A 15,765-nucleotide genomic window follows, 5' to 3' on the forward strand; every position below is an offset into this window, starting at 1 on the left:
CCGTGTGCGCAGGAAGTTATTAGAATTTAATCAAGAAGAACAATGATTGAATATCAGTGTCTTCTGAAACAATAATACTACATCCGTCAATATTCTCACAACTCCGCTTTTCGCTTTCATCCTCATCTGTTTTCTTCTTTGTAATAAACCATTGTTTTCCTACAATTCCTACAAAGCTCGCTATGATAAGCACAGTTCCTACAACAGCGTTAAACAGTTCGGAACTTCTAGCACAAAATAAAAGCAGGATGTCGCTGGAGTGATAGAGGGGCAAATTTGGGGGCCCTCTCGTACTTCAGGGCGCGATAGATGAGTATTTGGGAGAAAAAAAAAAGTTGATGAGACTGTTGGCAATTAGTGCGAAGCGATCCAGCCCACAAATAGGAAGAGTGCACTGCTTTGGGACGGACGTGAAGAGGGCAGTGAAACCGGTGGCGGTCAGAGAATATACTGCCAGCATTCCCAGAGACGAGATACCCAAAGAGGCGAGTTTTCGCTGTACGATGAGCATGATCGCGGAGAAAAAAAAAAGACGGAAAATAAGCAAAGGATTCCACCAAGGACGCTGGAGCTGGAAGCCGAAGTCACCGATTCGAGAGCATCAAAGAGAAACGGGGGCTGTGCTACCAGCATGACACCCGGACGTGACACACGGACATTGCTGCAAGCGAAATGATGGCGGCCAAAGTCAGTGTGTACCAAACACCTTTCCAAGTCCACACCACCTCCCAATGCCCAAGAGGTCCATATGATTGTCCCTCTTCTAATCGCCTTTTCTGCCTCAATTTCTTTTTCCAGCATACTTGGCATTGTTCATCTTCCCGAGCACGCATGCCTCTGTCATTAAAACCCAATTCGTTCCTGCTAAAACACTGTTTCCAGTTTCCATTATTCTCTCGCAAACTGTCATCATCCTGCTCACTCTACACTCTATCGTTTCGCACTTGCACATTTGTTGTCAGCCATTTTGAAGATGGTTTCTCAGTCAGTCTGATGAATACATCCTAGGATTTGTAGCATCATGGCACACTTAATACTGCTCAATATGAATGTGAAATCAGAAGTTTGTAGAGTTCAGTTACATCGCATTGATGATGACGTAACTCCTTGTCTTTGGTCGAGGTTTTAGATAATGCATGTATTAACGTCTTCTTCATTAGTTGCGATTGCCAGACTGGCCAGAAGATGGGCTAGACAGGTTCGGTCCAAAGTCCTGCATGATGTCTGAGATGTCCTGTGCAATGTCACGAGACTTGATATAAAACAACATTGCCAGTTCTCTCTTCTCTTTTTCTTCTGTTTCTTCGTCGTCTTTATCCTCATCATCATTGTTCCCCCATCAATCAGGGGTAGCGACGGAAAATTTGGAGCCTACGCACAAGTTGCTAGTATACCTTAACAGTTATATCCCGTGTTTAGCAGAAACTGTAATTTAGATTAGATTAGAGCAGTAAAACATTGTTTACTAATGAAGTGTTATCTAGTGTACTACCCTGTCATTACGGAATAACACCAGATCTTGTGATGTAGGCCTATACGACTACAAACAAAACACGGGCACTAAAAGTGGTTGCGGTTGCTTTTGATACGAGATAGCCAACAGCAAAAATGAATGATCATATTCGAGCCTTAACTGGTATAAACCTTTGATGGTTGCTTACGAATATTCTCCAGCATAGATTTCATTTGAACTCTCTAATAGTCGACCTGAAGTACCATGTATTTGAACTTCAACAACAAAGGGGGAAACAGACAGAATAGGTGATTTTTTCCCCTTCACACTTTAGATGGAGAACCGAAGAATTGGCCTACGAAAAGCTTTATCTCTGACGGTCATATATCCCGTGCTTTAGTCACTATAGGTTCCGAAAGATAGAAATAAATTCATCGATTTAGCCGTTTTGACGTAGGTAAATGTATCATCTTGATAGATATTTCTATAAATCATTATTGGGATATCGTTGCGACAATCAGTATGTACATTTAGAATGCAGACATGTGTTTTTCCCCCAAGTTGTTTACCTTTTTACACCCACAACACAACCTCAAATCCGCACACACAAAGCAAAACATCTCATGCACTGTCCTTTATCGGAATGGGTTCTTCGTGCATCCACGTTCTCTTTTTTCACGTGTTTTTAAATCGCGAAATGAAAAGAGAACAAAAATGACTCGAGCTCAGATCTTAACGCTTATGATTATTATAATGATATTGTCCTATCCAGGGTGCCTCCCCCCCCCCCCGTGTTACCACTGTTTTGCAAGAGGGTCCTGCCATTATTATCACTCTGTCGTTGCAATGTGCCCTTAAGTTTATACACCTGGGTCGGTGCTTAAAAATGATAATGATTAAAAAACAAGTCTTGTCCAAGGAAGTAAGTGCTGGACTAGATGCGAACTCACGTTCTTCATTTGGGAGTTTGGAGTCTTTTCCATTATGCCACAGTGCACACAGTGCACTATGAAGTTTGATGATTATAAATTGAACAAAATTATGTAGAGGTATATAAATACAACATGAGAAAAGAATGAAAAAGCACATTACCACAACCTTTTGGCTCTTGCATGTGGCAAAAACAAATATATTACATTTGCATTTTGCTTGTGCTCATACCACTCTCACTTGCGGCGACGCTACACTTGTCAGATATCTCGTCAGAAAGCCTCTTTTCTGAGGGAGACGACTTTTTTCCAGTAATGCCAATGAACCCTGTCACAATCAAAGCAGTTCCTACAATTGTGATGTAATTGGGGACGGTCCCAAAAAGAAAATATTCAAAGATAAAGGCAAACACGACGTCGCTCGAATGGATCAACGCCACGTTCGCAGCCGGCTGAGATTTGAGGGCTACGAAGATTAAAACCTGTGAGAGGAAATTGCAAATGCCGTTCAATATGATTGAGATGCGATCCAAGCCGCATCCAGGGAGTGACCATTGGTTGGTAGCGGAAGTCACTACTGCGGTGAAGCACATGCCGAACGAGGAGTAGAGGGTGAGCATGACCATTGGGGTCATGCCATACAAGCCGAGTTTCCGCAAGGTGATGATGGTGGCAGAGTTTAAGAAGGCTGCCAGGAGACTGAGCAAAGCGCCTAGGACGCTGGAACTTGACTCAGGATCCCCCTGCTCTGAGAGGTTAAAGAGGAAAGTGGGCTGCGCCACCAGAAACACTCCTGTTAGCATCACCAGGCCTAGGACGGCGTCCAGAATCGAGAATTTCTCCTTTAGGAGCAGCCAACCTAAGAGACCAGTGAACAAGGGACTACAGTATTGTATCGCCTTCGCGTTGGCCACAGGCATGATTTGGTACGTGTAGAAAATGACCATTGTGTTGGCGGATCCCATGATGGAGCGCAAGAGTAAGAGGAAGTAAGCCGCTCGTGAATATTTGAGGGATGGTCGTTGAAAGACTATGATAGGAACACAAATTATAAGCTGGATGGCAAAGCGGGTGAAAGATATCTCATGTGCTGACACTGATCCCTGCAGCTGCTTGACGGTCATGCCAGATAAGGCTATGACGAGGGCTGACAAGACAGTAAACCAGATGCCCCTTTGCTTTAACAGCATGTCCTTACGTTGTTGCGATTTGTCATTCTGTTGCAGTGCACTGTTGGTGTTCTGTGTGTCTAAATCGTGAGTAGCTGTATCGCCTTCGAACGCTTCATTGTCCAAGCCAGCTCCTGCCCCACCATTACAAGATCGCCGATGAAGACCTAGTACACTGTTCATGTCGGGATCAGTCCAATCTCCCAGCGTTTCCTGCCCACCATGCAGACTGTCAGCCATCGTGTCCGGGGATCGTTAATTAACAATGACCCTCTATAGTAAAGATACAGATTTGAAATTCTAAACTCTTTCGCAACATGATCAGTTCTGGCTGAAGCCGATGACCCTGAATAATCCCATCGTAATGGAGACTTTGAAACCCGTCACATGTGCTATTGCCACATGACACCAGCAAGACACTCATTCTTGAACTTTGCTCATCAGTTTGACGCTGATAACATTGAGACTGCTATAAATAGTCTTCAGAATGTATTCAAGAAGTATACGAAGAATTATAATGCCCATTCAAACTATTGAACTAAAAGACAAAGATGCGAAGGGTTACGGGCATCTCATAGCCAGTCTTTGTTTTTCTTTTTTCTTTGTTCGTTTGTTTTTGGTGCCCATTGATTTTCGTAAAAACTGAGGCAAGTGTGGCTGTTTGACATCTATGTGATCACCTCCATTGCAATCCTTTTTAAATATATATTTTCCATTTCGCTCAAACCCATTCTCCTTTGTGTTATGTCGGTTCAGGTTACATGGATTCTACATGACATAGACCGTTATTGAATTGAATTGAATTACTGAAACTGCACCAGTCTTACTCTCGAAACTCACTGGGGCAGTTCCAGTACGTTTATTTTCACATTTCAAAATTGAGTTACATGCATTTTCATAATACCTATCCCTCACTCTAACCTCCGTGAAAATATCATATTTGAATTCAACCAATAAGATGGTAAAAAATGCATGCATTCATGTTTTATTAATGTACAATGCATGGACTTTCCAAACATTCAACAGCGATTATCTCAAAATGACTATTGTGTGGGTTAGCACTATATTGCACCGACCCCCTCAAATATAAACAAACAAGATACAAAATAAATAAACAGTGGATCGCATCTCCCTATTATGTGTGATATTTGCCCAGGACATTGTAAAGGCGGACTCTCGCCTTCATGACTTAATCCCAGCCAAGAGAATGACTTGCCATGGGCGCCATTTGCAAAACAGTAACGAATTCACAGAACTGAGATGGAGAGCAGAACGATCTAGAAATAGCCCATCCCATTTATAATAAGATTATTCAACAGTAATCAATGAATAATATCATGGTTGGGGGGTACTGTGCCCTGTCTGTGTAATGCTGGTATAACCTAAAGTGCAGTATTAAAGGAGACCTCCGGATGATTTTCAGACTTTGACACATGAACAACTACGAACGGGTTATACCGGTTTCAGAGTTTCAGAAGTTATAGCGATTTGGATGAGGAATAAGAATGTTTTAAAAATTCACAAGGATGACTGCTTGATAGCCTAACAATAAGAATGTTTGAGTAAGGCTCAAGGAAGCAGAACAAAAGAAGAAAGCATGCATGAATTCTGCAAAGGTCAAGTTATTAAGCACGTGGGTATTGTAATTGTATTACGAGTACATTTCTACATTTCAGAAATATATGAGGCTGTATGTCATTATCCCTGTTCAGTGTAACATTTTGGGGTTTTTTTCAGAGTATAGATTTCTCTGCTCAAGGACCACAATAGATTCCACAAATCTATATGAAGAGCTTGCTTCCAAATGCGCTAAATCCATTGGATTTAACGCATTTTGTAAGCAAGCTCTTCATATAAAAGAAGCTGTTGATTTATGTCCTCCATGAGATAAAATTATGAAAATTGTCTGGAATGCCCCTTTTATGAAGACACGACTCCTTGTTTTATAAGCGCCTGGTACGATATCGTGACACGTGACCCTCTCAAAAATCAACTTCCATAGTAGGCTGCCATCACTCGGCTGACCATTGCCAGCTTCATGCCCTCATGTTTATACAGAGAAGAAAAAAAAAGGTAATCCAACTTTGAAGGGCTACGATTTCATATTTATCAGCTATCGAGAGCGCAATGTTAGTTGTGAAGTAAAGGAAACTCATCCTCTTTCCATTGAAATAATTATGTTATGCATGACTGAGCACATGAACTTTAAAGAAGACAATGATAAATTGCACTTTCATGTTTGTTATCGTGAAGGAACAATGAATGTCTTACTGAATGGATGAGATCTGTCAAGGAAAGTGGTTAAATTAACAGGCAAGCCTGACGACTGCAGGGTTGTGTTTACAATGTATGGTCCATAATCTTCATCTTCATTCACCATCATCATCCGAAACAAAAACGCACTCAATAAAAGGTCTGAGCTTATATCCAAATGCAGACACCGGAAAAGAAAAACCATCCATGTGTCAAACCGATCCACCGCGCCACATGAGCACAGAAACACACCACTTTGTCAGTCTGCCTGAGGATCGCGACAGCGTGAAACCGCCGGTAGCAGACAAGGTACCAAAACACAGGTACGCCTATATATATTTTTTTTTCTTTTTTATTTATCGGACATTATCTTATGGAACCTTCCTACTGCGGACGAACCAATAATTGGTCGATGTTCTGCACTTTTCTTTTCTTTTTTGATTTCGTTTTATACAAAATCAAAAACTTCATTAACTTTCCCAATGAGAAAATATCCGTGGTCCTGAAAACTGCAGTGGGCCTTCTTTCAATATAATCTAATTCCATATTACATTTACCAATATAAAATATTACACTTATACACTACTAATTAACAAACTTTAATATTTTACATACTTTAGGGGAAGACCCATGCACTGGGAATGAAAGTTGAGTTCTGATAAATGTATATCTGTATATACGTATTTTTGCTTTATTTTGATAATGACGTTTAATCGTCTGCATAAGGGGTACTGATGACCTTGTATCCGTTGAGGTCATAACAACACTTACATTAAAAAAGGATAAACCACAGGTTCCGACTTACTTTCCTATAAAGGCCATTTTATGGCATGACATGACATGGCATAACATTACGTTTTCCACATCATAATGACGTACAAAGTACGTACTTCTGCAAATCAACAGCATTACAGCGCAACACACACCTCACTCTTCTGCACACCCTCTGCACTGTGCTCCTTCAGAGATGTTACATTTAAAATGTACGTTTTCATTTCATATTGTTGTAACACCACCTGGGGCCATTTTTATATTATAGTCAATCTCTGCTTATTAAGATGGTTCCTTGCACGTCTAAATATCTTCTCGAAATCGTTTAATAGTCGAAGTGTTTGCTCTGTCAATATGCCATCAATATGGCAATGCTATATATCTTTACATTAAACGGTTTTCCTATACAGTGCTACATACATGTATATTGACGGATATTTATATAATTCATGTGATTATGCCGCCACTTTGCTAAATGTTGTTTTTCTGCATTTTAAATGAAATGGAAAAATAAAAGTGGATTAAACTGGACGGAAATGTTGCATGAGGTCTCGTACACAAAACAAAACAAAGCAATACAGTAGCAAGATAATTTATTGAATCCGTTCGCATGTTCGAATGAATTAGTTTGTCTTTTTTTTTATGCACATTATAAAATGACCAGACAATGGTTTGCTAGTGAAGAGCCTTACTGAGTTTAACAAATAAATCCACGATTGAGTATGTTAGTTTTTGACTATACAATTTGCCTGTACAATGTGATTTGCAATATGATTATGTAAAATGAATTACATGTTTCGTAAGAATTGTGTCTAGGATGTATCATGTTGTATTATCTTTTATGCTTGTGATGAGCATCCTATGGAAGGGAGGGGAGACTGTCTTGAATACACTCTAGCGGGCTTGTGTGAATATGTTGTAGAATATGTTTTTGTTAAACTGAAGAATTGTTCATTGTTATAGGTCTAATAACCATGGATGTCATAGAAGCACATATTTATCCATCATGTGGATAGATCTGAAATTGGCAATGAAACATTACAAATTCTATAACCCGATACATGTCAAAGTTCGGTTATGTTTGATGATTAACCTTTGCTTTACGATATGAATGATATCATATTCAAAACTGCACATTCTTCGTATATGATTTCACTATAATTGCGTTGTTGTTTTTGGCCAAATAAATGCTACTTCGAATCTCAATAATCACACCTGGTACAAGATCGAGTGGAGAACCAATACCTTATTATCTCTTTTATACTGAACAACATTTTCAATCATTCGAGAGTCTTTTTCCTTATTATCTTCAATCACTCTACACGATAATAAGCTTACGATTGTAGCTCTCTGCAGTAGGGAAAGAAGAATTCATTTCAAGGTAAGATGTCATCGGAATTAACACTAAACTGGTAGGACATGAAATTTTTTTTTCATGAAACATTTTTGTAAAATCATACACAAAATAGTGATATATCAAACATTCAGAGTAAGATTGTGTATCGAACAGGTAAACAAACCACATTCTTTCGTATACATAGAAAATATATACAGCATAAAGGATGCAAGAGATGCTACAGACTGTGTTGTATCTGTCCAACGAACTGAAGGAATTACTGAGTTTCACAAATATCTACAAAGCATGTTACAACTTTCCTTGTAAAGGAAAGCATTGCAATTTAAGATCTCTCACTTCGAGAACGGAGATGGATTTCAGCAATTTCCATTGTGGTGTTTCACTTCTTTGCAAAGACATTAGACCATTTCTGCGAGTAGTGGAAAGGACAGGGTCAATCTCCGAGCAATATCATTAATAAAATACTGCCAAATTCCTGTTCCTTCGCCTACATTTGCTCATGAATGCGAAGCTTAATGACCTCGGGAGTACACATGATTGAGTTTTTTTTTTCTTCATATGGTATAACGAAATTCCAAAACAAACGAAGAAGAAGCAGGTAAAGATTTAAGATGAAACACGCAGGCCGTGTGCGCAGGAAGTTATTGGAATTTTACACACACTTCGAAAGGAATCAAGAAGAACAATCATTAAATATCAGTGTCTTCTGAAACAATACTACTACATCCATCAATATTCTCACAACTCGGTTCTTCGTTTTCATCCTCATCCGTTTTCTTCTTTGTGATTAACCATTGTTTTCTTACAAAGCTCGCTATGATAAGCACAGTTCCTAACAACGTTTCCCAGTTTGAAACGACACCGAAGAACACAAATTCTAGCAGAAAATGAAAACAGGACGTCGCTGGAGTGATAGAGAGACACATTGGGGGCCCTCTTGTACTTGAGGGCGAGATAGATGAGTATTTGGGAGAGAAGTTGAGAAGACCGTTGGCAATTAGTGCGAAGCGATCCAGTCCACAAATAGGAAGAGTCCACTGCTTTGGGACGGTCTTAAAGAGGGCAGTGAAACCAGTGGCGGTCAGAGAATGTCAGCATTCCCAGAGACGAAATACCCAAGGAGGCAAGTTTTCGCTGTACGATGAGAATTATCGGGGAGAAAAAAAAAGCAGAAAACAATTAAAGGACCTCACCAAGGACGCTGGAGCTGGAAGCCGAACTCACCGAATCGAGAGCATCGAAGAGAAACGGGGGCTAGGGTGTGCTACCAGAATGACACACGGACATCGCTGCAAGCGAAATGATGGCGGCCAAAGTCAGTGTGTAGGCCGGTCTACCAACTCATCACCACCTCCCAATGCCCAGCAGGTCCATAATTGTACCTCTGCTAGTCGCCATTTCTGCCTCCATTTCTTTTTCCGACGTGCTTGGCATTTGCTCATCTTCACGAACACGTGTGTCTTTGCCATTAAAAACAGACCTCTGTCATTAAAACCCAATTCATTCCTGCTAAAGTCACATGATTCAGCGTTGTTTCCAGTTTCGATTTTCTCTCACAAACTGTCATCATCCTGCTCACTCTGTCGTTGCGCACTTGCACATGTGCTGTCAGCCATTTTGAAGATGGTTTCTCAGCCGTTTCGTCTGAAAAATATATCCAAAGATTTGTAGCACACTTAAAGGGGATGGCTAGTAACTGATCAGTGGGAATCATGAATCCCACAATGAATCCCACAAGGATTGGAATAATCATCCCCCAGCATTCCCACTGATTGCCACTGATCAGTTACTAGCCATCCCCTTTAATACTGTTCATTATGAATGTGATATCAGAAATTCGTAGAATACAGTTACATTGCCTTGATGATGACGTAACTATGTTAGATAATGTATTTGTCTTCTTTATTAGTTGCGATTGCCAGAAGATGGGCAAGACAGGTTCGGTCCAAAGTCCTGCATGATGTCTGAGATGTCATGTGCAATGTCACGAGACTTGATATAAAACAACATTGCCAGTTCTCTCTTCTCTCTTTCTTCTGCTTCTTCGTCGTCTCTGTCATCATTGTTCCCCCAATCGGGCCGGTAACGACGGAAATTTGGAGCGTACCTTAACAGTTATATCCCGCGTTTCCACTGAAACTGTAATTTAGATTAGATTACAGCAGTGAAGCATTGCTTACTAATGGAGTGTACCCTGTCATTACGAAATAGCACCTGAGACCTTGTGATGTACACGACTACAAACAAAACATGGGCACTAATAAAAGTGGTTGCAGTTGCTTTTGATACGAGATAGCCAACAGCAAAAAAGAATGGTCATAACTGAAGCGAATGATCATAGCCGTAACTGGTATAAATCTTTGGTGGTTGCTTACAGATATTCTCCAGCATACATTTCATTCGATCTCTCTGATAGTACCTCATATTTGAACTTCAACAACAACGGGGAATACAGACAGAATATGTGATTTTTCCCCTTCACACTTTAGATGGAGAACAAAGGAATTGGCCTACGAAAAGCTCTATCTCTGACGGTCATATGTCCCTGTGCTTTAGTCACTATAGTTTCCGAAAGATAGACATAAATTCATCGATTTAGCCGCTTTAACGTTTTGTAAGAGGGTCCTGCCATTATTATCAATCTGGCATTGCAATGAGCCTATACTTGAAATTTTGTATATACACGTGGGTCGAGAGGGACATATGGTGTTTAAAAAAGAATGATAATTAAAAAAGAAAAAAAAAATCTTATCCAAGGACGTCAGTGCTATACTAAGTGCAAACTTGGGTCCTTTGTTTGGGAGTTAGGAGTCTTTTCCATTATACCACAGTGCACACATTATGAAGTTTGGTGATTATAGATTGAACAATAATATTTACAGGTATACAAATACAACATGGAAAAAAGAATGAAAAAGCATACCGCCACAACCTTTTTTCCTCTTGCATGGCGAAAAAAGAAGAAAATTACATTTGCTTATTGCTTGAGTTCGCGTCACTCTCACTTGCGGCGACGCTGCACCCGTCAGATTTGTCGTCAGAAATCCTCTTTTCTGAGGGAGACGACTTTATTCCAGTAATGCCAAAGAACCCTGTCACAATTAAAGCAGTTCCTACAATTGTAATGTAATTGGGGACGGTCCCAAAAAGAAAGTATTCAAAGATAAAGGCAAACATGATGTCGATCGAATGGATTGATGTTACTTTTGCGGCCGGTTGAGATTTGAGGGCTATGAAGAATAAAACCTGCGAGAGGAAATTGCAAATGCCATTCAATATGATTGAGATGCGATCCAAGCCGCATCCAGGGAGTGACCATTGATGGGTGGCGGAAGTCACTACTGCGGTGTAGCACATGCCGAACGAGGAGTAGAGTGTGAGCATGACCATTGGGGTCATGCCGTACAAGCCGAGTTTCCGTAAGATGATGATGATGACGGAGTTTAAGAAAGCTGCCAGGAGACTGAGCAAGGCGCCTAGGATGCTGGAACTTGACTCAGGATCCTCCTGCTCCGAGTGGTCAAAAAGGAAAGTGGGCTGCGCCACCAGAAACACTCCTGTTAGCATCACCAGGCCCAGGACGCCGTCCAGGATCGAAAACTTCTCCTTCAGGAGAAGCCAACCCAGGAGACCGGTGAAAACGGGACTGGAGTATTGTATCGCCTTCGCGTTGGCCACAGGCATGATTTGGTACGTGTAGAAAATGATAATTGTGTTGGTGGAACCGAGGATGGCGCGCAAGAGTAAGAGGAAGTAAGCCGCTTGTGAATATTTGAGGGATGGTCTTTGAAATACTATGATAGGAACACAAATTATAAGCTGGATGGCAAAGCGGGTGAAAGCTATCTCATTTGCTGACACTGATCCCTCCAGCTGCTTGACGGTCATTCCAGAAAAGGCTATGACGAGGGCTGACAAGACAGTAAACCAGATGCCCCTTTGCTTTAACAGCATGTCCTTACGTTGTTGCGATTTGTCAGTCTGTTGCAGTGCACTGTTGGTGCTCTTTGTTTCTCCATGCACATCCTCAGAAGCTGTGTCGCCTTCAAACGCTTCATTGTCCAAGCCAGCTCCTGCCCCACCACCACCACGAGATCGCCGATGAAGGACTAGTACACTGTTCATGTCGGGATCAGTCCAATCTCCCATCGTCTCCTGCCCACCACGCAGACTTTCAGCCATCGTGTCCGTATTTAGCCCTGGCCTCTATATTTAAGTTTTCTCCTGTTGCGTGTCATTTTACGCTCGCACTTAAAAGGTCTACTATCATGACAGACTTGAGATGTTGTAACTTCTTTTGCGACATAATCAGTACTGGCTGAATCCGATGACACTCAATAATCACATCGCAATGGACAAAACTTTATTGAAGCCAATCACACACGCTTTTGCCGCATGACACATAACAACATACTGATTCCTGAACTTTGCTCGCCTGTTTGACGCTGATAACCTTTGTGACTGCTATAAATAGTCTTCGGAATGGACACAAGACGTAAGAAGACCATTCAAACTATTGAACTGAGAGACAATAACGAGGAGGGTTAATAAACAGTCTGGATTTGGCCTATTGATTTGCGTGTGTAGTCATCAGGCGTTTCCCTATTTTAGTTATAAGTATAGCTTTTGTCGACATGTAAGTTGTTTTCGATGCATCCTCCTAAAAGGAAAAATTATTCTATGTCAGCATGCATATAGGCTAATTATAAGTGTAGAAGCAGTCCTCAGTATGAAAGGATCAATTATTGTAACTTGAATAACTTTTTGCATGAGTCTTTTGTCAAATCATAGTCACGATCACATAAAAGCTAATATTGCAAAGAGAATTATATTGCAGACACACGCACACGACACACATATACACTAAAAACAAACCAAACTATGGCCAGATTAAAAAGCTTTTACTTCACACCCTGCACATCACAGCACAGCACTTGATACCTCAGGACAGTGTAATAGTAATAGTTGGTTTGTGTTATGATATTGCATTTGTACATGTGCTTCTTGAACAAAAAACAAATAGAATGAAAATGATTTCTTCATTTTCCTCTCTTTTTACCTAACAATTAGAACGATATTTTAGAGTTGATGAAATATTCTATTTTGTAGAAACATTCCTTATAGTTATGTAATTCAAATCTAATTTGGATTTTAAATTTTCGAATTGAAATCCATTGTTCCCAAATCAATTTATTCAAGTCCCCTTTTTTCTCCATTTTCTTTCTTCTACATTGTGGTTATTTTAATGACATAGCATACTCTGGATGAATATTCAATTATCACCTAACTCATTTACAGTTGTTATTTTTACGACCTGAATTTCTTTGTGATGTTGTAGTATGCTACATCTTATATATCGAATAATGTTATACTCATTATGTATGTATTTTGTTTCAATTTATAAGACAGTATGCCAAGCCTTTTCCATCGTGTAATGTTATTCCTCAAAATGTATGTATTCTTTATTTAATTAACATTTTCTGGCCGTGATCAATGCCAACTTTCAAAGCATTAGCATTATCTTCTCAAAAGTCACTAAGAGTTGAAAGTGAAGATTGTGAAAAGAATTTTCAAGAAATAAAAAGGAGCCTCTATAGGACATATCTGATCACGCTATTCTAGAAAAAAAAAAACAGTTGGAGAAAAATGTTGAAGACATACTTTCCGATTCATTTTATGATCCGAAACTTATGAATACTGTAGATGAAGAATAGCTCTTTCAGAAAATATGAACAACTCAAGATTGACTTGGTTGACTCTTTTCACCTTTTTTTTTTGAGTCCTAACGTAAAATTAAGGGGTGCGACTTTTTGTTGGTTTTGTGATGCAGGGTCACACATGAAACAAGACATATAAAAGTTCTCTTCCTACGCTGCATACTAGTATCCTGCGAAAAATAGTCTAATTAGTTTAGTTACTTAGGTTAGCTTAGTTTTAATTTGATGTAAAAAGATTAATTTGATGTAAAAGTCTTTGCACAATCTTTGCACAAAGATTGTGCAAAGAATTCCACGATCTGCCCGCTAGTCTGGGCCAGGACATTCATATTCATAGGTGATTTTCAATTGAAAATGGGACTAACTACTAAAAGTGAATCATCTGAGTAAAAAAAAAAAAAAACAAAAAAAAAACAAAAAAAAAAACAAAACATTGATTCTGGACAAATTTTTATCTTAGTTGAATTTATGAGAATTCATCCCGTGTCCTGCGATGATCTCGCTCAATCCATCTTCAACTTGGCCCTGGACCCATACCACGTACCCGCTATGGAAGTCGTGCTTTCGCCGTCGCTGCGCCCAACAATGGAACAAGTTCCACCTGCACATCAGATCTTCACCCTCGCTATACGTTTAAGACCCTCCTGAAGACGCATTTAATGAAGGCGATATAAGTTGAAATTGCTATGATGTCATGTTCCTGTATGTTATGTTTTCTTCTTTTTGTGTCTATTAAGTATGTTAATTTAAGTATTTGATCATTGGTGAAGTATATTATGCAAAGTAAATTATTGTAGAGTTTTGTAGTTGAATATAAGATTATGTTTTGGTATGATTATAATATAATAGATTATGTTAGGCGCTTAGAAACTGTGTATTAAGCGCGATGTAAAATGCTAATTATTATTATTATCATTATTATGAGGAGCTTTTGTCAATGTTTTCATGTTATCAGGGAGGTGTTAGAGAAGGGGTGGAATCTCTTTGCAATTTGGAAAAATTATGCGTAGGTTCCATGGCATAACAATTGAATGCTTAGCGTTTCACTGCCTTTGATGTTCCATGCTCCAAGCCGCTCTTCAAGAAAGTTTGGATATGGAGACCAAAGAAGAGTTTCGTCAGTATCAACAATTTTAAGCTGTATTTCCGAGAAAATGTTGAAATACGATATGGAACTTTGGTCACAATCTTGTACGAAACAACTACTTTAAGTGTTTCTTCAAATCTCTTTGTTATAAATGCCCCCGGACTGAAAAGGAGCATTGATATTTCATAAAAAAAGAGCATATATTATAGCCATCTTGCGCACATTTGGTACATAATATTGTTTGTAAGGTTTAGCATTTGGATGTTGAATCTTTCGAAGTAAGTAATTGGGTAACTCGTGTTTCTGCCTATTAAGTATTTTTTAAACAATTAAATTGAAACCATTTTTACTAATTTCTTCGCCTGTTCCTTATTCTTTGCACATTAAACAATTAATTGCCTCCAAAAATATTGAAGGGAACACGGAATTGCTGTTGGCATGGTATGTTGTATTTTAGGAAAGATGCATACTTAAACAGAGATCATGTCTTTTGTCAAAGTAATTTAGTAACACCTGAGGTAGAGAGCATAATTTCTTGGCGGTATGGGTACAGAGGAAAGATTCTTGTTTCTTTTCTAACACCTCCCTGATCGTATGTGACGCTTCAGACTTTATTCCTGGTGAAATTCACTATAATTTTGAAATTATTGTACTTGTTGCACAATATGTGACCGTACATAGCGCTTTGTAACCATTGTTATTATTATTATTATTATTATTATTATTATTATTATTATTATTATCATTATTATCATTATTATCATTATTATCATTATTATCATTATTATTATTATTATTACATCACAAAAGCAACAAAACGTCGCACTCCCTGATTTTACGTGAGGATTCAAAAAAGATGAAACAGGTCAACCACGTTAATTTGGAGTTTTCCACATTTTCCGAAAGAGCTGTTCTTCTTCTACCTTCTTGAGTTTGAGATCATAAAATGAATGGGAAAGTGGGTTTTCAGCAGGTTTTCTAAAACCCCCTTTTTGGTAGGGTAGTGCGATGAGATGTGTCTTAGAGGCC

The 15,765-nt window shown here is 39.3% G+C and overlaps 2 protein-coding genes across 2 annotated transcripts; both read right to left on the bottom strand.

The window, feature by feature from the left end:
* Nucleotides 1-2,585: 2,585 nt before the first annotated feature.
* Nucleotides 2,586-3,791, bottom strand: LOC140240496 (solute carrier family 35 member G1-like). The gene has a single exon (XM_072320268.1). It carries the CDS (start codon nucleotides 3,789-3,791, stop codon nucleotides 2,586-2,588), a length of 1,206 nt encoding a protein of 401 aa, XP_072176369.1.
* Nucleotides 3,792-10,899: 7,108 nt separating this feature from the next.
* LOC140240497 (solute carrier family 35 member G1-like) lies at nucleotides 10,900-12,114 on the bottom strand. The gene has a single exon (XM_072320269.1). It carries the CDS (start codon nucleotides 12,112-12,114, stop codon nucleotides 10,900-10,902), a length of 1,215 nt encoding a protein of 404 aa, XP_072176370.1.
* Between the last annotated feature and the right edge of the window lie 3,651 nt (nucleotides 12,115-15,765).

The sequence above is a fragment of the Diadema setosum genome, chromosome 17 (assembly GCF_964275005.1).
Source record: "Diadema setosum chromosome 17, eeDiaSeto1, whole genome shotgun sequence".
NCBI classification, from domain to species: Eukaryota; Metazoa; Echinodermata; class Echinoidea; order Diadematoida; family Diadematidae; genus Diadema; species Diadema setosum.